Below are 26,524 nucleotides of genomic sequence, written 5' to 3' on the forward strand. Positions count from 1 at the left end.
TTATTAATGAATGAATCAATTACAGTTTGGGTTTTCTCAGGTGCTGGGATTACTTGATCTGCTCATTACAGAGAGTGAATCGCTCTCCCACCTCTCAGTCTCACTACTGTCCTGTTCCATCTCTGCCTCTCTTTGCCTGCGTCTCCATCCTCCTCCTCCTCCTCCTCCTCCTCCTCCTCCTCTCTCTTTCTGCAGCCTCCATCATGATCATTTATGTGGCTAAGTGCTGCAGGTCTGTTGTGTAATGCTAAATGACACTGATGACTGCTCAGTGTGGGTCCAGCTCTCTAAAGAGCTTTACCAGCTCACCCTGCAGCCACAGCACTGCTGGGGAAACCATACACACACACACACACACACATACAGTACACACACTGAGAGAGCAGGGTGTTCTGCAGTGCAAACTGAAGATAAGATGTGGGAGAGGTTCACAATCAGACACCACCAGCTGCTTCCACGTGGGTTTTAAAAGCCAGGGGCCCGGAGATCATTACTCTCACTGTTTAGCAGCCTGTCAAATATACATATCCTCACATCATTAAGTGGCCTACTTGAAGTCATTAGCAGGACCACACATCACTGTGTCTCATTTCATGTAATTTTGTGATTTTTTTGATAAGCTACGCCCTTTTCTTAAGGCTCATTATCACCTCTTAGTAGCGTCAGCATTGGAATGGAGTCAGGTCTTGAGTGTGTGCACACACTTATTTAGTGTTAACCTTGCTGCTTATTAACCTGACTGCTTTCTCAGCAAGGGAAGGGAGCCTTATGTTAAAATTGCTGTAATATCTTGCATGATTGGTGGAGTTAAAGTCACTGTGTGGAGCTTTTAATTGGTTATGAAACAGTCTCAGTTTAATACTGATGCTTCTATATGACCTACATAAGTAAACGAGACCACCAGTAAGAAGATTGGCTATTTCTATATAGGCTTCACTGCCGCCTTTGACCAACGGTCGGAGCTTTGGCGGGAGGTGGAGAGCTCCGCGCCATGGCAGCAGCGGCTCTTCCTAGGAGGAAGGGAGGTACGGGAGAACCAGAACCAACACGGCGCGAGGCAGACTGTCAGACCCTGCTGCATTAAAATGAGAGGTTTTCTAAAGGGACTCCGGTGCTCGGAAACACTACCACATTTTTGGTCGTGTCTAGAAGGGAACCCGCAAAATCTGATCTGAGATCTGCAAAAAGTCTCACGAGACACACTGCCTGACGACCTATCCTAACCTTAACTATTCAAGGTCAATGCCTAACCATCACAATCTCGTGAGAGTTTCCCCAGTTTGCTGACTGCGTTCTAACCACTACCCGTTTTTTTCCACAGGGACTGCCAAAATCACCACAAAAGCCTCAGTAAGCAAAGAAGAAGTTAAGGAGAAAGTGAAAACACCATCTCTCTCAACTCCTTGATGAACAATTGAAAACAAAACAAACGTCTATAATACTATTTTTAGTTTTAATCTCGTGAGAACACGTGCAAGTGTACTGTCGACTGAGCGACCCAACGGGGCACATGTGTCAGATAAACATTTTGTCAAGACGCTGCTTTGATCCGACGGAATAAAGAGATGATGAATTGCTGTCACAAAGAGATGCTTTCTGTATTTGACAAGAGGCACAGAGGAATGTTGACAGGTTGTTTATTTTAGGCAAAAACAGGTACACCCTTCTTCCACAGAAACGGGTTGCTGCATTTCCTCTCACATCAAATTCTTTCTAATCAGAGTCGGCACAGACAACCCTGCTGTGCTACAGATTTGGATCGAGAGAGGTTGTCTAGTTCTCTTTGACCTAATTTATAGATCTACAAGGGAATAAAATATTATAAATAGGCATAGATATGTCATAAAGGTCTTGCAAACCGTCGATAAAACATGTTATTTTAAGGATTACAGGGCACAGTGATTCACAAAGGAGACACCTGGTTCTTTTCATTTGACAAAAATCAAAAGGAATCTTCCATGGTGTCATTTTGATGCAATGAATCCAATGTTACACTGTTTATATTAGCAGACTGTGCACATACGGCACAGTATAATCCGCATTATATAAAACACACGCTGTTACTGAGACTGCATGTAACCTTTATGGAGGCTCATCTGCTCCCAGGAAATGCCCTGTCACTATAAAGACTGGCTATAAAACCACCCCTCTGTTCTCCTGTCAGTCTTCTGTGACAGCTGTAAACCTACAAATAAAGAAATCTGTCATTCTTGGAAACAGTGATTTCCTCCCCCAAGTGCAACTCATTTTGAGGGAACCGGTATGTTTTCTTTGAAATAAAATAATGCTTATAATGCTTGACTTTACAAGTAGTACAACAAGGATGAGAACAGGGAAGAAATACCCAAGAAATGACTAAGAAAACAAGGTGACTGAATACTGAATGTTATGAATGCAGCATGACGGGCAGTATGGTGTCACATAGGTTTGGCTTCATTAGCAAGAATGAATTCAATGACAAGAAAATAAATGTGTTCCGTCTATTTCGAGACATTGCAGGGAGGACAAACAAACTGTGACTAACAATAAGTCTTCACAGACGCCAGGTCACACCCAAAACTCTCAAGTGCAGGCGGTGAGAACAGTCTTGATCGGAAAAAGCTTAATCATTCATAACTCAATCTGAAGAGGATGCGGCTAATTTTGCGGTCTGGAACACCTTAAAAGTCTCTGTGGAACAGGTAGTTAGTCAGAGGTGGAATGAATAGAAAGGTGTGATTGACAAGCTGCTCTTTAATATGCATAAAATGCCGCCCGCCCTCGCAAGTCACATTCCTACGCTGACCACCATTGTCTCTGTGTTTATGCTGTGGAACACCACAAGGCCACATGTTTGTGCGGTCTCTGCAGTGCCATCAGAGATATCGCCCAAAAAAATAAATAACGTGCATATGTAACAAATGTGCAGCAGGAAAGCCCTAACAGTGAGAAGTGGATGTCTGGAGCAGACACACTCTGTGGATGTTTACACTGCGGGCCGAAGGGGAGGAAACGTTTTCATAACCTCTTTAGTAGAACAATGGTCTGCTTTGACTACTGTTTCAGACAGTGACGGACTCAAGCTGCATTTTCAGTGTAGTAGAGGCAGAGTTTGTTTTTTATAACACCTCTGATTGCATCCAAGAGGACCTATTGTGTTTATTTTCAGGTTCATACTTGTATTTTGGGTTTCTACTAGAACATGTTTACATGCTTAAATGTTCAAAAAACACTTTAATTTTCTCATACCGGCTGTGCTGCAGCACCTCTTTTCACCCTATGTCTGAAACGCTCTGTTTGAGCTCCTCGCCCCCTCTGCTCTGATTGGTCAGCTGGCCCACTTTGTTGTGATTGGTCACCCGAACCAAATACTTCGGACTCTGCTCCAGCTCCGCTCTAACTAGCTTTGTTTGCGGACGTGCCAAACTAGCTGCTAGGCAGGCATTATGCAAACGTGTTACTTGGTGACATCACCTCGTTACAGAAGAAAAGGCGGGACTTCAAGCAAGGCGTTTCAGGCAGTTCAGGAGCAGTGTTTCTGCCTTTGTTGTGGACTTTGGGCTTTGTAACTTTGCAGACCTTTTACATGCACAAAAAACTATATAACACACTAAAGGAAAAGCAAAAACACAAAAGTACAATAGGTCCTCTTTAATATTTACCAGATTAGATGAGATTCCTTTATGAATAAGGAGAACAGAACACAATAAATATACTGATAATGGCTTGTTTCAGTGTTGCAGATAAAACAACCTTTTTTTAAGGCAAGAATTACTTTTAATTCTCATAATTACTGTTTTCACCATTGTACTGTAATTACGATAGCTATCAGTGATCTATTTCTGAGGGAAGTGACTCAACCGTATCTGGAAAACAACTTAAACATACCCTACGGTGTCAGCTCTGCCTGACATCGTACCTCTATTGTTAGGCTTACGTAACATATTCCCCGCTATTAACTTAACAAACACAGAGATTCCTTTCTTATAAAACCACTGTTTATCTCATAACCCCGTCCTCTTAGGCGGTGAGTAATTATCAATTCCACACCAGCAGCGGTGCAAGTTAAGAAAACAAGTTGTGCGGTTAATGAATGGCAAGGACATTTATGACTTAATTATCATTACAATGTGCACAAAGCCACGCAGTGAATACGGAGACGGTTCCCTGTAACCTCACCGAGTTGTTTGAACAGTTAAGGTCATTAATTAATGTCGCCTCATCTGACTGCAGGGACCCCTTTGAGGCCAGTCTAGTAGAAGTGGTTTTGTATTTTAAAGCCTCTATAGAGAAGATAAATTAATCATTATTCCTTCTTAACTATTTTTCATTCTCTTTGTAGCCAGAGGTTGAAGCGAAAAACTCAAAAGTCTCTTGTACTTCTGACAGAATATATAACAGCAGTCCGATGAATAAACCAAAACATTTCCCCACAAAGAATACAGTGAATTCTAATTTGGGTGTCTTTATCTGTGCTTCAGGTGGGAGTGCCAAACCGGTTCTGATGCTCTCCAAATTCCAAATAAGATGCTGTGCATATTTCTCACAGTCTCTCACGGGCAAATTACATCAATTACCACAGTCTTAGCACATTCCATGGGAGGACAAAAGACTGAGCAAGAAGTCTAAAAGCAGACACAATAACATGACACACTGGAGTCAGGTATGTCAGTGTGACATTACTGTGTTTGTCACTGTGATGCTAGGCACAGGTGAATCACGCAGCTCTATGTGTCCGCTGGTTACCTCTAACTGATGTGGATTAGAACTCATAAACAGTACGGTGAATGTCCCGACTTAATCATTTATCATCCTTTATTATCATCCCTATCAATTTTTATTATGAGTGGCACCTTTTATGAACTCCTTATGAAGTATGTCTCATGGGGAATTTGGTACCAAAGCCGTTTATCATTGAAGCATTATATTCTAAAATTGAATTTAAATTGGTTAGTCTAATTATGCTTCTTCTTCGTGGTTCAGTCAGGTAGTCTTTCATATTCTTTTTATGAGACATTTTACAGTAAAATAACTCGCAAGTTTAAAGGCACATGAATACAGTGGAGCCTCTCAGAAGCTGGAAATATAGAAAGTAGGGCTGTCAAAGTTAACACGATAACACGCAAATTTGTTTTAATGCCACTAGTTTCTTCAACGCATTAACGTAACTTGCGATATTTAGGTTGTCACAAAGGAGGTTAAATAACGCTCTAAACTTTTCCTCCTGTGTTCCTGTACTGGCTTTCCCTCCTTTGCCCATCTGCACACCTGCTCTGAATCACTCTTATTAGTCCTTCCCTGCTCCCTAATCACCTCATTTCCCCTCACCTGAGCTTCTCCGCCCATCTCCCCACCTGCACTTCATCCTCTCGTCAGATCAATTTGTATTTAAGTCACTGGTTTTCTGTTCAGTCTTTGTGGGATCTTTGGTTTTGTCATGAGAGTTTCAGTTCTGTCTGTTCTGCCTGCATTGGAGATTTAATTAAAATGGTTTTCTCCAAGTTCCTGTTGTCTGATCCTCCTCCATTTGGGTCCACCTGCTCCACTCTCCCTGACACATATTTGACACATGCTGATAAGAGTATTAAATACTTGCAATTAACTATGGACAATCATGCGATTAATTGCGATTAAATATTTTAATCGATTGACAGCTCTAGTATGCTGTATATGTATTGTTATAACTACTTTTTACTACTTTTATTTTGTCCATACTGTGGTTTATATGGTAATTCTGCTCTTCGTTTTATTTTAAATCTTATTACCTGCACCAAAGCCAAAGGCCTTGGGCCAACGAGGATGATGAAATTGGACGAAATGCACACTTCTGTATTTGGTATTTCACACTTAATGGATTGCAAAGTTATGTTGCTGATGGAAAAGGAAAATGAAATGATAATAAAAGAAATAGCAAGCTGCCCCTCCACTCGCAGACCCCTCTAAACACACACACACAAACACACACACTTGAAACACCGGACGTCCAGCTCTGGCTTTGATTGGCCAGCAGAACAATACCTCCTGGGATGACTCACCCCTATGATTCAATGCCACTGTGAATAGAGCATCAGGAGGCGATGCAGATACACGTATGTTGAGTGTGTGTGTGTGAGATTGATATTCACTGAGCCTGTACGGATACATTTCCCTATGAAACACTAGTTTCCCCTGAAGAGAGCACCTGTGAGGCTCTGCATCCGGCCCTGCAGGGATCCCAAATGCTCAGCAGCCCATCTTTCTTTTTAACAAAAAGCCATTGAGACACTTGTATATGGAATCATTTCTCTCGAAGGTGACTGACAGTGATTAAGTTTGAAAAAAATGGAAATGAAAGTACTGAAGGCACCTTAATCCCCAAACAATGCAGACGTACACACAGTAACTATTCTGCGGCTCCCTTTAAGCTCCTTCCTCTGAGATTAGACTTTCAAAGTAAATATAATTTGTCACAGACTCAAGTGCTCCTGTTTGAAAATAAAATCATTTTCTTTTAAATTTAATATAGAAATCAAGCAGCACAGAAGTGCTTTACTTTATGCTGCAGTGGCATAATGCAATATAGAGGATTTCAGGGACACATTGGATTCTTTGGGAAAATGAAAATTTATATCCATGAGAAGTTGAACTGAGGAAAACTAGTAACATTTCAGAGTATTTGTTACCTACAAGGATGCAAACAAACAATGTATAGTAACTAATGACACCACTATTATGCTCTCTACCTTCTTAAAGCCAGATCTTCCTGCTTTCCTGTCACCTTTTTATCTTGGCGGGGGGTTGCGATGTGGGTATTTCCCACTGCGGCTGAAGACACTGTCATCCAGCTGTGAAACCTGACAGTCAAGATAGACAGTCCAACCAAGGGACAGTTCAAGGAATTCAAATGTCCTTCAGCTGCCAGAGACAGAATTAGAGGAATAGGAGAAGCACATCATACGTGCAGGTCTGGACATGTCTATAGGCTAGGCGTTGTCATCGGGTGTCATTTACAGCACCGCCAAGTGTCACTTTGACCTGTTCGCTGTGGACGAGGTGATTGTCTAGATGTCCATAAATACAACTTCAGTGTCTTTTGTGCCTCTGCCCTTTTCGCCATTACAGGGTTATCTTTTGCTGCAACCCGAGGCGTTACTATGGATGAGTAATCTGTCACGGTCTGGCTCTGTTCCCAGTGGTCCTTGGCCTTTTTGTAAAGACTTTAGACTATCTTTTTAGTGGCCTCTGATTTAGTCAAGAGGATTTTGGTTTCTAGCTTTTCTGTTATATTCTTTGAATCATTTGTTTGGCCTTGGTATTTCCCCGCCTTTGTGATTGTCTACGCACCCCGATTGGTTTCACTTGCACCCAATTATCCTAACATGTACCAAATTATCATTCTGCTCTCCTTGTGTATTTAGTCTGTGTGTTTCCCCTGTTACGGTATTAGTTCATTGTCGCTCCTCATGTAGTGTTTCACCCTCGTCTGAGTTTTTCTCCCACTGTATTTTGAACTTTGTGGTTTGACTCTGCTGTTACCTGCAGAGTCTTTGTTCGACGTAAGTTTTTCGTTATTAAATCATTGAACTCTGTCTGCTGCCTCCCCATCCTCACCTGAGTTTGGGTCGTGACATAATGTCTTGTATTGGCTCAATCCAAGAAGGTCTCATATCTAGGCCATTATTATCTCTACTATCATACAGATTGAATAATCAATTTTATAATGCTTTGTATGAATGCACTGCTATTGATGTTACTTAACAAAAGAGTCAATTTTGGCGAACAATGACGAACAAATTGCTGCTTGAAATAGCTCAAAAATTGCAAAGAATTCAATGCACTTTTGGGCAGAGCCACTCAGACCAAATATACGTGATACGATACAGTACATTTGCCATTTAGATATACATTACCCTTAAGTATACCGGTTCAAACGTTGTGTAGAAGGCACTGGCAATGTTGTGGAAACACAACAGGTAACTCAACCCTACAGTACACTGTCAAAGATCTCATCACACACCGAATGCCAGGCACTCCGACCATGTGTAACCCTTCTCAGTACAGCAACATAATACCATAAAAATTCCACTATGCAACAGACAGACAACAGAGATGCACGGACGATCAAATGACACCGAATGAATGAATGTGTCCACGATATTGGACTGCCGTACTACTGTATGTTTGGCATGAGCTGCTGGCTGACACATCTTTGACAACACCGCCCACTAAAACCGTGGCAAAACAAGATTCTGTCGCAGCTTTCTCTTAACAGGGTGAACCTTTCACAATAAAAGCACTTCAGTTCTAAATTGCAAACGAAACGTTTTGGTGGAGTAGGAGCCTAACCTGAACCATCAGATGGTTGTTACAGAGGACCGTCTGAGAAACCGTCATTGGAAACTGTTTGGAAAAGGGCAGGCACTTTCAAAAAATACTGGGCAGGTGATTGGATGAACCATCTGTCAATCAAACTCTTGCTGAAGCAAGTCAGGAGAAGAGCAAAAACATCTTTTCCATCAAGAAATCCTTCAGTGGCGTTCTTTGCTGCCACGCCAACCTCTTCAGGAGCCGCCATTGTTGTTTAGAACAAACAGTCGCCTCTCCGTGTCGTCACACACACCTAAGCCATGCCCGTTAGCTGCCAGTAGCTCCTCACAGGATGCTGATTGGTCCGTGATGTGGCTTGCCAGACACAAACGCATTACTTGAAGCCTGACAAGATGGGTTTTCGTGTGATACGTGATCCCGCGATTCTCACTTGATCTCGTGAAATTGCAAGAATCCAACTGCTATGCAAGCTAAGTAGGAGCCTGCTGTCTCTAGACGTGTCTTGATTCAAAATGATTGTGTCACGGAAAAATACCTGAGGTTTTCCACAGAACTGTGTGAAGCAACGCTTCATGAATTCAGTGAATTTACAGGTAGAGGAACCCTCATCGTTTCCAGGAAGGAAGAGACTGTGTGTCAGCTATAATAACTCCCTAAACTCCCTGAATAGAAACTTATTATTAGTGTTTTTAAATCTTTATGTATAGCAGCTCCTCTCTCTGCAAGATTATTGAGTATTCTATTTAGGATTACTCATTTCAGTTTGGTATTACATTTGACGATGCAATTGTGCAATTATTTTAATACAGAGGTTGAAATTGCATGGCAAGTTTACTGCTGTGGACAGCACGTATTTGTTTAAGAGAATGCAGCCTGGAGGTTTGCACTGTCTCTGGTGTATTCTATTCAACACAGCACTACATCTAATGCTGTTGAGTTCTGGGTCTCATAAAAGGCTGGTGTGTATCCATATGGAACAGAGTCATTTACTCTTCTCTCGCTATGATGTTCAGATGGAATAAGAATGAGAGAAAAATCTATATCCATTATTACAAAGGTTGGGATAAGATGTTACTTTATTAGCTTGATCTAGCTGCTGACGGAAATAGTCTGTAAAGACAAGAAGTGCACTACAACAGCGTGGAATAAGGAAATGGTGACCAAGGCGCTGTGGCAACAGTGTGTTGTGTTTTCCATCAGGTGTGCAACACCAGGTGGGAGTGGCAGCTTTGTTTCTGCTTCCTCTAATGATTAATGGGACTGCCTGTGGAGGGTGTGACACATAACTTTGGTCTGAGTCGGACACCAGAGCCGACCTTAACTCACACATTCTCATACATCATCATCTCTGCCTCGTGGATTTCCCTTCATGTGGCGCCCCCGAACATTTCTACATTCCTCAAATTTCTGATCGCCGCTAATTCTCTCCGTTCAGACTTCGCCGGTGTTGGATTACCGATGCTGTTTGATAAATGCCACATGCAGCCTGGGAAATACCCGTGCAGTAGCAGCACTCTCTCGCCTGCTTCTGTCAAACTCGGCGGCTAATTCCCGCAGAAAGCTGCCATCGAGCGCTACCTAATGCCAACCTAAACCCCCTTTTCTTTTATTCAATCTTTCAGAGAGCTGATAGCTTGTCGCCACAGCTGCAGCACAGCTCTCTACTACCTGCTCAATGTGAGAGCTGCAGCTGGGGAGGATTACACGCTGCTACAAATACCAGGCCGGCTGGCAGGAGTGCACTGGAACATCATCTTTTGCACACTACCAGTGCATAATATAAGCAAACACAGATGGTTAGAATGACGGAAAGGTGCTTGCTTCTGCACTAAAAACAAGAGTGAGATGTGCGCTCAGTTAAAGTTCCAGACTGCGATCCAAGCTGCAGCATTAATACAAACATGTAGTTATTTTTTCCCAGGGATGCTTTCCTGTGGCTGGTGACATGGCACCGAACTGAGACCGAGCAGAGACGCTTGAGCAGCGCCGGGTGAGGAGTTTTTCTTTCCTGTAGTAACTACAGGAGCAGCCAGCTTAATGACAAGCTCCAGCTGAAATGACAGAGGGCCCTGCTTGTCTGTGTTTGTGTTCTTCTATGCTACCCTTGTTATTGGGACTAATGGGATATGAAAACTAGGGCTGACACACGCACATGCAGGCACAAAATTACTCACACACACTCTTTTAAATGATGAATGAATACAGGCCAAATGAGCAAGCAGCGGCCCACATCTTTGACCTTGACTTGTATGAATCGAGAGCACATGTGTTTGGCTGGGAGGGGGCGTCGAGTGTGTGTGTGTGTGTGTGTGTGTGTGTGTGTGTGTGTGTGTGTGTTTCTAATTGATCTGTTGATGTCACCAGGAGCTGAGAGAGCGGAGCAGCCTCCCTCGGCGTCAGGCAATCGATCGGCCTCGTTTTCTGAGAAAGCGGGAGAAAATATCACCCGTAATGTTGTTGCCAGAAATGCTCGATCACTCCCATGACGACTGAAAAAGATGATGGAATAACGGGCCTGTTTTCAAACCTCCCCACTGTTTACGGTGCTTAAAAATAAGGAGCGATTAGAGATCTACATGAAGAGGGGTTGACAGCACGCTTGTTTAATTGGCCTTAAAATCCTGATTGGATTGGCAGTCACTCATGGGCAGTGCTGTTGGTACGCTGACAGGAAGCGAGGGGGGGAAGGAGCAGGGTGCCAATCATCGCCCAACAGCTGCCCTCCTCCGAGACGTGGCCTATAAAAACAGCCTGAGATGGAGACACACAAACACACACACAGACACACACGGTGTGATATCGATGCAACATCGGGTCGTCGTTCTATTCTCGTCTCGGCAGGAGAGGGGGCAGGCTGAACACCATCGCAATGCAATTATTTGGCTTTGGGAATCAATAGCGGAGAAGATTAAACCTCGCTGCCATGCATGACCAGAGAGAGGAAGTCACAGGTGGCTCTTTCTTCTCCCTCCATTTTCCTTCATCCCACCGTCGCCCCTTAACTCTTATGAGGTGCCGGCGGGAGTGACAACAAGGCAACAACAGCTGCCAAACTGCTGATAGAGAGAGAGAGAGAGAGAGGAGGTACCGAGGGAAACCAACGAGGGCAAGAGACAAAATAGTAGCAGCTGTGAGTGGTCAAAACAGCTGATCAAGCACTGATAGCACAACTTCCCACTGTGTAGGGGGAAATCAGAGAGCCCTCCGTTTAACAGTACATATTTTTGATTGACACCATAAACCTACCCGGTACATAACAGGAGCCAGACAGCCACAGCCATCGGCGCAGTTTGAACTTTAAGGTCAGGGGTTCACACAATAAATCTAGAGGGAATGTAATGTGAAGCTAGAGCGTTTACACAAACATGAATAATCAGGATACCAGCTGGTTCATATCCCGACTAATAGGCTGAGTGTCCATATAGCGTCTTTTTTATAGTGTCTTTTTTCGATTGTTCGCAATATTTCAGAGCACTCCGACTTTTTTGTGCGCCGGCTCCGAGCATGAAAATCTCTGAACTTTTCAGAAAGACCCTGGTGTTGTCACTGTGGATGAAGCGCTCCCCAGCGCCCTGCCAGTGCCATCGAAGCCAAACTCACACAAACCACTGCAAAAAACAGATACAGATACTAGCTGTTCTCCAGATATGAGCCTTGCAGGCTTGTTGATAGACCCACCCCATGGCTTCGAATACGAACCGAAAGCATATATGTTAAAAAACAAAGGTCTGTAGTGTATTGGGATCCAACGGGTAAATAAAAAGACCTTTGTTATTATAAAAAACATAGATAGGATAATATTTAAATCCCTACATGCATTTTTGGCCACAGCCACTAGGGGTTTAAGTGAGCCCCCTGAAACAACGCAAACTGCGCCTGTGGCTACAGCATGGGATAAAAAAACTTCTACTAAGTACGATACTGACTTAGGCTTGAAGCTTTTTCTGTGCAGTATAAGTCGGACGTGTTAACGGAGCTCAAGCCTGAAGTCTAAACACGGCACCTGTGGCCTCATTCCTTACAGCTCACATACTGGCTGTATGACACCATGTTAAGACCGGGGAAATGTCAGTTGGTGTGGGTGTGTGTGTGTGTGTGTTGGTGTCGTGTTTCAGACAAGGTGGGCAGCCACACACAGAACAGGGCACAGACAGTCTGCGAGCTGTTTTGAGCGCCGGCTCCTTAATAAGCCTCCGCCCCCGCTGTACATCCAGCCTGACTGACCCTGATAACTCTGCTTCCATGCTAAACCAACAGCGGATGCCGGCTTCCATTGTAAAGGATAATTCTACCCATTAAGAGTTTTTTTCCTTGATTTGCCTAAAAGCACTTGAATACAATAACCGTCGAACTCCTTCTCCGATGTCTCGGACATGGTTAACAAAACTGCTCAAAACTCCCCAACCAAAGGTAACACCATCCAGGTGAACCCCCTCTCCTCTTCCCCTCTTCCATTAACCTTTGGTGCCCTCCGTACCCTCGGGACTGGTCCTGTTCACAGCTGTGTGTGAGAGTCACAGACTTTAGCCGCTGGCCCGAGGGCGTTTAGCACGGATCTCCAGTGGGAGAGCTGATCCCAGGCTGTCCTGGTGCTCTGACGGGTCTGCTGAGCTCAGGTGAGACCGACTACGCCTGCTGACGGACGGCTCAAACCACCTTTACCCCTCACCTGATTGACAGCTGTGAACACCTCATCCTCTCACACAGACAGCTGAGACCTCACCTCCTTAGGCAGCAGTGACACACGTGCACAATAGAAATGAGCACATACCACAGCGTCACTTTGTGTTGTGTGAGCTGCTTTTGAAAAGGGGCTTGGTGTTGCCAAATAACAGAAATAACTGGAGCTGCGGAGGCTGAGCTCACCACAGGGTATTTTCCATGTGTTGTCCTTTAGCTTGAAAACACCATTTATACCCACCGCACCGCAAAAAGCATTCATCAGGACCTACGTTTCTTATTTTCCAGCCAATGCGGGTGTGATGATTCTACTTTTTCTTTTCTTGAAATGAAAAAACAAGCTAGGGAGAGGCAACTTAACCCTCTGAGACCCACTATAAACCCACTTTTGTCTTTATTAGGGGGTCTTTAGGGGGAGATAGCAGGTCAACAGTAGATGTCACATAGAAGTGGTGTACATCATCTGAAAGCTGGTAACCTGGAGATTAATTTGAGATGCACTGTGTGTCAAGTAGTAGTTGAACATGATGATAGAAGTTTGTGATTTCCATGCTCTTTTATGTCTCATAAGTTGTTGCAGCAATTTTTGGGTTGATGCCATTTGTTACACAGACTTGGTGCTAAATTTAACCATTTTTTACCCCTTGAAAATTGATAAACAATGATCTATAATCCCTCCAAAGTCCTACATTAAGACAGCAAAAGACCTTGAGGAACACCATAAAAAAAGCCATGCTGTGATTTTGTGTCAAAACTTTTGACTTTTGGAGATTTCTGCAAGAATTACATTTTTCTGCAATTAGATGGCGAGCACTTCTGTTATGTAAACTGCTCAGAAACCCCCTTATTGTCAATCTGCCTAGGAAAGCTATCCATCCTCTGAATGCTCTAGGTCTGTAGTTTGTGGTCGTAAAGTTTCGTGAGGCTGTGATTATCCTAGAGGTCACCACAGGTCATTTTATACAGTGAGGTCAAGTTTCAAAAAATGGTCTCACTACAATGAAATGGCTACACTTGATTTTCTCTGGAAAAGGGATTACAATTATCTAGCGCCATTCACTGATTGTGGGCTTGTTCAAAGAAAATGTTACGAGTCAAAAATAGACAAAGGATAGACATTTTTTGGAGTGCAACAATCAAAATGCAAACACCGCAGCAGGTCTAAAGGGCTTCTCTAGTGCTCAGTCAGGCCGGTATTTTCCCAAAGAGAAACAACTTGTCAGTAACGTCTAGATATGGGAAATGTTTCATTCCAGTAGTACTGATCACGAGCCAAAGAAAAGGGTCAGAGCTATCCTTTTTGCTCAAACTGAACCAAAACAGAGTTCACAAAGCGATTCTGACTCAGACTCGTGTTTTCTCTACAGCTTGGATCCTGCAGCGTGTGGTTAGTGTTTTTTAAAAGTGTGAGGGTGACCTCGCAGCGCACGCAACACCCACCGCCTGTAAAACACCTACGTTGGCAGTTTGCTTTCCCAGGTGGACGTAAGCTGCCAGGACAGAGCAGGCCTGGCCTGCAGGTGCTCACAGAGGACGGGATTGTTCCCTCTGGAGACGGAAGTGGGGGGTGGGGGAAACCGGAAGGTGAATGTGTAAACATACACACACACACTGAGACTCTCCTCTCCAGCTCCCTGATTACGTCAGCCTCCTAACCTCGTCTTCACACCTAGGCTCCCTGTCTGGGCCGACCCGCTCTCACAGCTCGAGGCCCGGACACCCGGCATTCCACGGGCCGGTGTGAGAAAGAGGTCGGCTGGGGATCAGGGGCCAAGCGGAGTCTGAACCATGACGGGCCGGGACAGGCCGGTACAGGCTAACCAAACACACAGCAGGCCTGCTTTTAGCCAGAGCTGCAAATGCAGACGGTGCAGAGGGCAAATCAGCTATACCCTCTACTAACATGCTGTGTGTGTTTAATGGTTTGTGAGACTGTGCCAGTGTAGTAGTGTGCATAACTCAAATAATGAGCCAATGCAAACAGAATTAAGAGTCAAACACCTTTCTCAGTTTCCTGTTTCTTGTTAAGATGTCGTACAAATCTTCCGCTGCAGGTCAGCGTGTTTTCACAAATTCAGTCGCCCTAAAATAAAAACTAATAAAATGTGTTTGATTCTACACATTAGCAGTCTGTTCAGGCATCATATGAATAAGTTGCTTTGAAACACCAGACTGACTATTTAATCTTTTGACTGCTGCTGCTGCTGCAAAAATCAACAAAAACATAAAAAGGGAGATGAAGGAGAAAGAGTATCCTGATGGAAAATTAACTTGAGTAAAAAATAGATTCAAACTGGGTGGATTTGGAATTGATGAAATGGCTTATTCACTGAACACTGATTTCTTTTTTTAACTGGTGGATATTTCTGTCCTCCTGTTAGTCTAAGAACATCAAGCGCAGCAGGAAAACACTGGGCTGTATTCTTTCTTTCCCTCCTCCAACTCAACCCTGCCTGCTCGGCCCTCAATGGCACTTTGTGCGCAAGTTTGTTGGTGTTTGAATTGAGTTTGAGGGCACACGGAGACAAGACCGGGTCCTGTCCTCCAGTGGGAGGGTGTTTTGCAAGGTATCTCCCCTAAAAGGTGAATTCATTGGGGTCTAAAGAGTGGAACAGGAAACCCTGCCCTGAGCCATGGGTCCTCAGACGCTCTGGGTGCATGCAGGCTCTCAGGAGAACAGCCTGCCTGGCTCCTGGCTGTGTTTTCCTTTCTATTGACCTGCTGCTGCTGCTGTGAGGAAATGTCACTCCCTCATTTAAGCCTGCGATACAGTGGTACTAACGATTCAAATATAGTGAGAAAGTTCTAAAAAATGTGCAAACGCCTCAAACTACAACATACTTTTCTAATCATGCACATAAATTCTTGCAAAATAGTGTGGCAGTGCTTTATCTTGAAACTTTTTGAATTCTGTTCAAAGAATCTGTTTCGGCTTTGCAGATTATAAATTAGAGGCAAGAGGAGCCAACTTGTGTCTGTCTTTCCGAGAATACAGATAAAAGAGTTGTTTTTCTTTTTTCATCCTACGATTAGAGCTTGATACGTATAAAGGAGGAAGATTACAGGCATAAGTGAATCATTAGAGGGTTGATTATGTAAATTAACTCCATATTGTGTAGCATTACCACCTGTAAATCCTGCTGCCAATACCCCCTACCAAAGTAAAAGCCTTTAACTCAACTGTACAATCATTTGTGCAATAATTCGACTGTGCAATACTATCATTAATACTGCATTTATACTGAATATTTCAAGAAATATTCTTATTTAATTCTTGTTAGAATCATTTTGGAATTTATATTCAACACACTTAATAGATCCCACTTCTCAGCATTTTGTATTTACTTATTTATGCTATATTTTGCATGTCTCTTGTAGTACTTAATTATATTTCTTTACATATATTGTGTTTATATTGTAGCATTGTGCACATACTTGTACATGTTACATATCTGATTTGGATTCCTGTTTGTGCGTAAAAACGGCATTATTCGTGTTGACAGGGACTTTGCTTTCATTGCTCAATCCAATTCAGCCAACGTCAAAACATCTGAGTTACACAATAATTATCCTCATCACGAGACTGAGAATGTGTTGAGGTGTTGAGCTATTATTTCTCACACGTGCAATTATGGGATTAACGGACACTTACCTGTTTGCAACAAGCCGATTCCACTGTCTGATACTCCGTAGTGCCGCTGGATGTCGAGCAGAACACCTGAAAACAGGAGGAGAGGGAAATGTCAATCAATTAAAATATTTAATTGTGATTTTCTTATCTGTTCAAAATGTACCTCAAAGGGAGATTTGTCAAGTATTTAATACTCTTATCAACTTGGGAGTGGGCAAATGTGCTTGCTGTATGCAAATGTATATATATATATTTATTACTGGAAATCAATTAACAACACAAAACAATGACATTTAGCATAAAAATATGCTCAAATCCTAACAAGCCCAACAGGCAACAACAGCTGTCAGTGTGTCAGTGTGCTGACTTGACTATGACTTGCCCCAAAACTGCATGTGATTATAATAAAGTGGGCATGTCTGTAAAGGGGAGACTTGTGGGTAACCATAGAACCCATTTTCACTCACATATCTTGAGGTCAGAGGTCAAGGGACCCCTTTGAAAACGTCCATGACCGTTTTTCCTCGTCAAAATGTAGCGTAAGTTCGGAGCGTTATTAAGCCTCCTTCGCGACAAGCTAGTATGACATGGTTGGTACCGATGGGTTCCTTAGGTTTTTCTAGTTTCATGTGATACCAGTATCTTCACCCTAGCTTTAAAACAGAGCCCGCTACAACCTAAAAATCGCAAGTTGCGTTAATGCGTTAAAGAAATTAGTGGCATTAAAACAAATTTGCGTTAACGTATTATTATCGCCTATTCAAGACATAAACTGAAACAATGAGCTCTATTAGATTTACAGCTAAAGTGATTCTGGCTCTTTTGTGGCCTGTGATTATTGTTGGATGTGACGGACTGACAGCACTCAAAGGCGATCATTCACTTAAACATCCCTGAAGAGCAATAGAACATCCCCGATAAGTGCTCTCTTGGCTGCCATACAGTTGGTCAACTTTCAGTAAATGGTTGCAAAGATTTCACTGCAGTGTGTTATATACTAACAATTTCTGCCGCTAAACACACCTTCCATCACCCTCACACACTTTCTCCACCATTAGCTTCCCACTGGCTCGTGTACAGTAAACAGCTCAGCTCCGGCGCGGTGACTGGAGTTGATTTTGGCTTCACCAGATGACACGGCATCCGACTGTGTGAGGTCAATATTTTTGGTGGCTCTCAGTCAGTCACACACAGACACACAGCGGCACCACAACATGAGAAACCACAAAGCCTTTGAAGTCGCGTTAATCCTGTTACTGTAACCCAAGAGCACTTGTGCTGGAATGGAGGGAATTCACTTCACTGTGCTTGTCTCTAATGCCTTAATGAATGGATGAATGAGTGGCACTTGGTGCATGGCCAAAGGGAGGACAGCTGAATACCTGCTCATCACACAACATTAGGACTTTTGTGTGTGTTGCTAGCATGCACATGCAATCTCATAAAGTTTATTTTTAACACACCATAAACATCAGAAGATCAAGATGAAGAAGAAGATCAGAGGGCGATTAATTAGGGTTAAAAAAAATCCCTTTATGGCTGTAGCGTACAATTTGAAACAAGAAGCAACAAGTCTCATCAAAATGAATCCCGCTCCTCTCGAGACCACCGGCTTGGAAAGGTTCAAAGTCTTATTTTCAAAAAGTGAAAAGAAAAGTTGCAACGGGGGTGTGCATGGTGGTGCTGGCTGAATCTCTCCAAAACTGGCAGGCCGGTCAGGGGGATTGTAACACAGCTCTTGAAAATGGAACAGCGGCATGACTAACATTTTAAAAAGCTGGCTGCCTCTAATTCGTGTGCTCCTCTCGTCTCTGAGCCCAGCAGACCGGCGTGACCCAGCATAACCTGACCTCTAGACTGGTGCAACCTGGAGTGTCTGTAACTTTCAGATGTCCTTGTCATCTCAGGGGGGATTTTACCTTGGCAGGACGATGAGAAAGATCACAGCCAAGCAGACAAGTAATACTCGACATCATAGATTGTGCTATCCTCGGCGTTGGCATCGCTTCTCTATTTAATGTTTCAAAGGCGGTGCAACGCTACCAGGGCAGGTGCAGGTTGGACTGTGACTGGGAGCAGAGGCATACGTCAGATTCCTGTCACCTGAGTCAAAACCACCTGCTCACATTCTCACAGTATAGGACGCATTCTTGTTCAAGCGCTGCACTAACAACTCGTTTCTCTTTCATAATGATATGACTCAAAAGGCGCTTCCGCGCTACTTATCAGCCAGTTTCAGTGATACCAACAGCTACACTGTCAAATATGAGGAGGATCTAAAATTAGCATTCTTCAGAAACACATTGGCTTCTTCACCTCTGCCTTAAAGCTGCAGTAGGCAGGTTGGAGCAAATATGATTAAAAAAAAAGTTATTTTTATAAAACGCTTATAAACACTATATCCTGACAGTAGAGCATGAGACAGGTTATCTAAAAAAAATCATGTGTCTCTGTTTCCTCCAGTCTCCTCCGGTGCTCCTAATGGCATCTGGAAGATTTCACGGACCGGAGGAAAACAACCAATCAGAGCCGAGCTGGAGCCTTGCCGTCTCTGAGCAGCTGTCAATCACTCACGAACTCAGATCAAACGGTCAAACTAGGCAGCGCTGATCAAATATGAATTAATATTCTGTTACTGTAATGCCTATTTCTTGACTCAAATGTTTTCAGAAACATCTTGCATCTGGCCGGAGCAGACTTTCTCATTTTACAGCTGAACAGTACACTACAAGATGATTCGGAAAACATTTTACACAAGAAATTGGCATTACAGGAACATAATATTGATTCATATTTGATCAGCGCTGCCTAGTTTGATCGGACTTTGCGAGTGATTGACAGCTGCCTCCGTTGAATGAACAGCCAATAGGAACGCTCTCTCTAGGCCTGTGATTGGCCAAAGTCTCCTGTCACAGGCTAGATTTTTTAAAGCCTGAAAACAGAGCCATGAGGAGGTTCAGAAGTCTAGTTTTCTCTCAGAACACTTGAATTACAATATGCTGAAAGGTTATTATGGATTTTTTGCCAAATTGTGTCAAAAATATTCTGCCTACTGCAGCTTCAACATGTGTTTCTTGTTAGCAGCTCTCAGAGTCGGAGCACACAATGTGGCAAATTATGCAGCAACTGCCTCGAGGCAGGTAAGACTCAATTTACATTTCTGCTGTAGGCAGGTAGATCTCAGTTCGCATCCAGTCCAAGTCAGGGTGAATAATGGAAGATCATGTTTATGCACCTCAGGGATTTAGTTAATTCTCTTGACTCAAAATAAGAAAAGCAGGTAGGGGTTGGCTGAGCTGATCTGCCACCCTCCACTCACACACACACACTTGAAATCACTTATAATCATAAAACACATCAGGTCACCATCCCTACATGGCCTTGGCACACAGCGACTCTGCCCCCCTCCTCCTCTGTCAAGCCTGTCAAACAGCGACAACAGTGTTTAACAGTGGACTGTACAACTGCAGCTGTACTCTAATTAGCCTGGAAGAAGTTCACACACACACACACACACACACACACACACACACACAGCCTGCTGGGAGGGGGATTCCTACGCCAGATGGTGGAGCGTCCCTCCTGGACAGAGTCTGCATTTGTCTGAGCCACACCCGTCTACACTTACCAGACAATTACCAGACAATTAATAAAGGTAGAGTTGGCAATTTACCGTAACATAAGGAGAACAGAGCTGTGGGTGATGCATATACTGTTTGTAAAGTAAAGTCTAGTTTTATCTGTTCAAAATGTACCTTAAAGGGAGATTCGTCAAGTATTTAATACTCTTATCAACATGGGAGTGGGCAAATATGCTGCTTTATGCAAACGTATGTATATATTTATTATTGGCAATCAATTAAACCCTCACACACGCATTTAGCATAAAAACATATGCCGAAATCAAAACATGGCAAACTGCAGCCCAACAGGCAACAACAGCTGTCAGTGTGCCAGTGTGCTGACTTGATTATGACTTGCCCTAAAACTGCATGTGATTATCATAAAGTGGGCATGTCTGTAAAGGGGAGACTCGTGGGTACCCATAGAACCCATTTTCATTCACATATCTAGAGGTCAGAGGTCAAGGGACCCCTTTGAAAATGCCCATGCCAGTTTTTCCTCGCCAAAATTTTGTGTCAGTTTGGAGCATTATTTAACCTCTTTTGCGACAGGCTAGTATGACATGGTATCAATGGATTCCTTAAGTTTTGTAGTTTCACATGATACCAGTATGTTTACTCCAGCTTTACAACTGAGCCCACTACAACCTCTGAAATGTCAATTGTTTTAAAGGAATTAGTGGCGTTAAAACAAATTTGCGTTATCGTGTTATTATCGCGTTCACTTTGACAGCCTTATTAAAAACACATGGAATTATTGTATGAGAAATAATTATAATATTCTTTATTCCAGCAGCTATCCTTTTAAATAAGTGGTGGATGTTGATGGTGATCAAAGCAACAGTGTTTATTGTACTGCTGTAGATTCAAGTGCAATGAGCTGTGTAATGAACTATGCTAATCTGTCAGGGATTACAGAGAGCCAGCGGCAGCAGCTCTGTGTTTGTGTAGCAGCCTATCACAACTATCATCTCTGCTCTCAATGAGGGCTTTTAATGCTTGGCAATCAAACTCTGTCCTTTTGATTTCCCTTCTCCACTACTTTACACCTCTCTCAGCTTTTCTTTTTTTCTCCCCTTTAGTCAGCCTGAGATTCATGTTTTTGTACTTTTGAGGAAACGTATAACAACCATGTCTTATTACAGTAACACAGAGAGATCCAGGGATGTATCTGATAATGAGGTACCACAACCCTCTCTCGAGCTGGCAGCGCCCAGTTCAGTTGCCATGGCGATGCTGTACGAGATAAAGGTCAAGAGACCACAAAGGAGCTCAGCTTTCCAAATCTCCAAAACTGCCTTTTTTTTAAGATCCTCATTGCAGTTGCATCTCACAATGCAGCACCTGCTCACATGTCCCTTAGTTACACAGGTTAATATATGAGGCCAGAAATACCAGCCCCATAGCAACAATGAAAAGAGGGATATTTTACATTATATAGCTACATAATCAGGTCACAACTGTGGTTGCGACAACAGCGTTAATGAGTTTCTCAAGTCTCGGGTCTCGGGGGGGTCTGAGTGCATCTGAGCATGACGCCGAGCAAGAAACACGACAGGAATGTGGATCTTCCTGACAGCACACAACAATAACACCAGCTACTTCCATCTTCATTTAAGGTAACAGCATTCACACAGCAGAGCACGACCTGGCCACTCCCTCTGACACACACATAGTATGCTGTACACTCCCTTAGTTTACCTTTATACCAAAGAAAGCACGCTTGAAGAATTGGGTAAATGTTTTGTCATTATGTTTTATCATTTATTTAACTGTCTGACTTGCTACCCTTTAAGGGGAGACACTTCAGGCAAAAACATTGTTCATGCACTGGTCAAATTTGAGATTTCTGGCTATTTTGCTTGTCTTCTTTCAGACTAGTGGATAGAAAACATCCAAAATACACATTTACAGGTTGTTTTTTTACTACATTTGTCCATTTGAGTCTGTAAATTTCTCCTAAATTCACCTAAAGTTATCATTAGATAATGCCTCATTTTCATATTCAAACATATAATTTCAGAGAACTTGTAAAACAAAAATAATTGTCTTAATGTAAGTTATCAACCGGGATATTTATGAGTTAATTTTAGGGCTTTCAAACGATTAAGTTTAGATTAGTTTCATATGATAGCAGTATCTTCACTCTATCTTTAAAACTGAGCCCACTACAACCTAAAAATCGCTGCAAAAGTTGCGTTAATGCGTTAAAGAAATTAGTGGCATTAAAACGAATTTGTGTTAACACCTTATTACGTTAACTTTGACAGCCCTTTTCAAGTTCCATGGTGATATCTATCAGTTTGTTTTTTTACCCTATTCCCCTGAAGTCCATTTGCTTATGTGTTCTTTGACACTTAAGGACCCTTTCATAAATTGATTGTGATGCTGAAGTGAACACACCACGCGTCTGCAGACGGTTGCTCCCTGCAGTCAACACACAGAGTTGACACAGAGTTGGGGGGGCTGGTGTGGAGCTGACACTTATTCCACCCTCTCATAAAGTCCGCCTTTATGACCACTTTTTTTTCTCAGCGTAGCTTAAGAAGAAATGACTCAAATTGGTGAACACGCCACAGACGCTGCATTTAGAGCAGTGAATGGTGAAAGATCATTCTTCGATATGAATAGTACTTTCTTTCAGTCTTTGCTTTTTTCCATTATATGGCGTCCAGTAGACGGTTCACTAACTGTACAAGGCTAGGAGTTATGAATCAATGTAGATGAATGCAGCTCCAGAAAACTTTCTTTACCATAATGTTTGCAAATATAAAATATGACATAAAAAGGATTTTGTTGCAATTTTTGGAGGTTAATTTACCCGGCAACTTCAGTTCAAAAAGACACGATGGCGTGATCCAGAGGAAACATTTAAATGAGGATACAGCATGCTGTTTTTTGCAAGGCCAGCTTTCGTGCAGTGACGCACGCTGCCAGCATTACTCCTCTGGGACCACCGTACACTCACAAATACACCATAAGTGCACACACAAACATACACACACACACACACACACACACACACACACTCCCACCACACCCCATACGGCCAGATATGCCCACACAGAACTCCATCAGCTTGGAGAGGACAGATTTCATATCAAATCCCCAACAGAGACTCGTGGATCTCCGGCCCCCCTTGGTTCTATTTCTGCTCGTAGAAACTAGGCTAAGAGGAAGGAGAGAATAGCAGTCCAATTTAACAGTGACGAGCGTTGGAGAGACACACAGACAGAGATAGAGATAGAGGAGAGGAGTCATGAGGAGCAAAGGAATAGGTGGTGGTCACAGTCGGGTTGGTCTGGGCTGGATTGGTCTTGTAAAGCATATGTTTCCATTGTTTATATATATAGTACATGTGTGTGTGTGTGTTCCCCTTTCCCCTGGTTTCACTGTGTGTGTGTCGGAGTGAGAGGGAGCCAATGCATGGAAGTCATTCATTCTGGCTAGAGTGTGACGGGCAGTGGTGAACCGCTATGCTGATGTGGCCAGATCCTTCCCCTTCATTCCTGTAGAGGGGTGATCCCTTTTCATGTGTCAACCCCATCAGTATAAATAGTCTGGGAAAGGAAGGAGAGGAGGGGGGGGATGCATAATGAGTGAGGAGAAAGTGCATCTTTTCTGGTTGTTCTCGTGACCAATTTGGCGATTTGAGCGCGTGAGAGACGGTAAGAAACAGCTCCGGGAGAGAGAGCAACAGAGTGCAGAGGCAGGCCGCGCTGCAGCGCGTCTCAGACTGCAGCGAGGAGAAAGCTGACCACAAATATGCCCGACTGTGGCCGGCGGGCTCCTGACCGACTGCTCTCCTCCCTTGCCATGTGGCCGCAGTGGGCGGGGGAGCGCTTTTTCCATTCCACTTCCTCTCCCTGCCACACAGAAAGGAAACGTATGCTGCAAATGTCTGGGAAACGGTGCAGAGCAGCCTGCACGGGAGGGCCTTCAGAGCTCGTACAGGAGAATAACATCAGCGAAGGAGTGTAGAAAGCTGCTTCCCTGTTGGTAGCGAGTCAAACGTGTAAGACCTTACATAGTCATTCTATTGACAAGCTTGGAGGCTACTGTTTAGAAGAGAGGAATAAAATATATCAATTAGGGCTTTCTTTAACGCATTAATGCAACTTGTGATTTTAGGTTGTAGCTGGCTTTTAAAGCTAGAGTGAAGATACCGATACCGGCATCATATGAAACTACAAAACCAAAGGAATCCATTGGTACCAACCATGTCATACTAGCTTGTCACATAGGAGGCTAAATAATGCTTCAAACTTCGGCAACATTTTGTCATTGTTTTGTGTTGTTAATTGATTTCCAATAATAAATACATACATACATTTGCATAAAGCAAGCATATTTACCCACTCCCATGTTGATAAGAGTATTAAATACTTCGATACCTCGATTATCTATTTGAATCGATTGACAGCACTAATATCTACAGTATATAACTATTAAACTGAGAGTTGAATCATGTTGATTAAAGGAACCCTGTGGAGTTTTTGACCACAATGTTTTACGAGGAAGGAAATGTAGTCAACATGTTTGTTAGACCTTAAGAATGCACACAATGTATTTTGGTGAAAAACACTGAATATAAAATCTATCTTGTTTTGTGTACAAGAAAACTCCACAGAGACCCTTTAAATGCAGCTTTCGACGCCATTAAGAGAGAAAACCCACCAAATTCAGAGCATTAATATAGCAACGAACAACTATTTGCTAGGTAAAGATATAGCGGAGGTTTGGCGCCCTGGGCAGAGAAGTTACTCTCCCTCTGTGTGTGTGTTGTAATCCGAGCTTCTCTGTGCTTTGTTGACATAGTCGTGCTTTAAGTGCATAATCGTGCATGTGAGCGTGCCCCACTGGCTAGCTCAAGGCTGCCGCTCTGCACCGCTCTCATACGGCGGTTACGACTGATAACAGTTTGCGCTCTTAGCAACGTTAGCGGCATGCCGTCGCCATGTTGAGAGCCATTGAGAGGCAATAGAAATGCTCCCAATCCCGTATTTAACACCTTTAAGGTTAGGGCTGTCACATTCAGGATATTACACCTGGTGTTTTTTTTTGCACATTCTTTCAGTTTAGTTGTTCCATTATGTTACTCCCAACTCATGTGTTACTCATATTGCACTTCCTGGTTCATATTTCATCTTCTCACCTGTAGCTACACGCCCACACTAATGCAAATCCTATTTCCGGCAATTTTCCATCATGCAAACTTAAGAATTGTTTGTGAAACCCACGAATCACTACCATTCAGACACTTGTATTCACAATAAAAAGTAGATCCACTCCAAATAAACAGTGCAAGTTCGATTACCGGTTTCAAATCATGTTTCTTTTGCTGACGTTGACGTGTCGTTATCATATTAAGCCAGCGAAAGTGCTTAATGATTTACTACAAGGCAAGAGTTTTGTTCAAACCAAAACTCCTGCCTGTGTGTGAGGATGAATACGCTGTTATTTCAGTGATGAAACCTCTATGACATTTGAGACAGCTTTCACTCTAATCTTCTAAATTTGTGACAGCCAAACTGGGGCAAAATCAAATTAAAGGCCTGTAGGTTTGCCAGCCTTACCACTTTGATTAATAGGGCTTTTTTTCCCAACCTAATTTTCCTTCACTAATCAAAAGCTTGAATTCAGCTGGAGGGCCGCGGTGCATTAGTCCCAGCCAGTACGTGCTAAATATTTGATGGTAGTGGAGAGGATGCATAGTGGAGCATCAGGGGAGCAGACTAAACCTATAGCTCATCAATAATACAGCCGGGGCTAGCCCGCAAGTTCATATGAGATAATGCTTTAGATGTATTGGAAAGAGATGCAGCGAAGCGAAGCAAAGGTATTTGAGATGAGATGAGACCGTCTGACTGCCAGGGGATCTCCGGGAGCTGCACTCGTTCACACCAACGTCTCTCAGGAATACTGAACAGCAGTTGAACTCAACCTTGAATGTGGACCCTGAGGAGGGTTATTTATGTGGAATTTTGAAAAGGAGCCACGTTGACCGGAGAAAATCACAGAGAGAGGCTCCGACTGTTTTATTTAATGGAGAAGTGATACGGATGTCCAGTTGTCCCTTTCACAAACCCACTAGTTGCCCTGGACCATTTCAACATGTCAATCCGTAAAAACAAACTATCCACAATGGTATTTGAGCAAGCGCTTGGAGCTGAACACTAACATGCTCACAATGACAATGCTAATGGCACATAATGTCGTTCACCATCTTAATTTAGTGTGTTCACTTTTGCTAATTAGCACTAAACACATAAACTTGATGTAAATGTGATTCATTTGTAAAGGT

At 43.1% G+C, this 26,524-nt stretch overlaps 1 protein-coding gene across 2 annotated transcripts in view; it reads right to left on the reverse strand.

Moving 5' to 3' along the window:
- The window catches only part of spns2 (spinster homolog 2 (Drosophila)), an 81,252-nt gene that overhangs the window by 31,714 nt on the left and 23,014 nt on the right, over positions 1 to 26,524 (reverse strand). For both annotated transcript variants that reach the window (XM_037748484.1, XM_037748485.1), the window contains exon 3: positions 16,619 to 16,684. In XM_037748484.1, the coding sequence (XP_037604412.1) occupies positions 16,619 to 16,684 (66 nt within the window). The remainder of the gene's footprint in view (positions 1 to 16,618; positions 16,685 to 26,524) is intronic.

This window comes from Sebastes umbrosus, chromosome 17 (assembly GCF_015220745.1).
Source record: "Sebastes umbrosus isolate fSebUmb1 chromosome 17, fSebUmb1.pri, whole genome shotgun sequence".
Lineage (NCBI taxonomy): Eukaryota > Metazoa > Chordata > Actinopteri > Perciformes > Sebastidae > Sebastes > Sebastes umbrosus.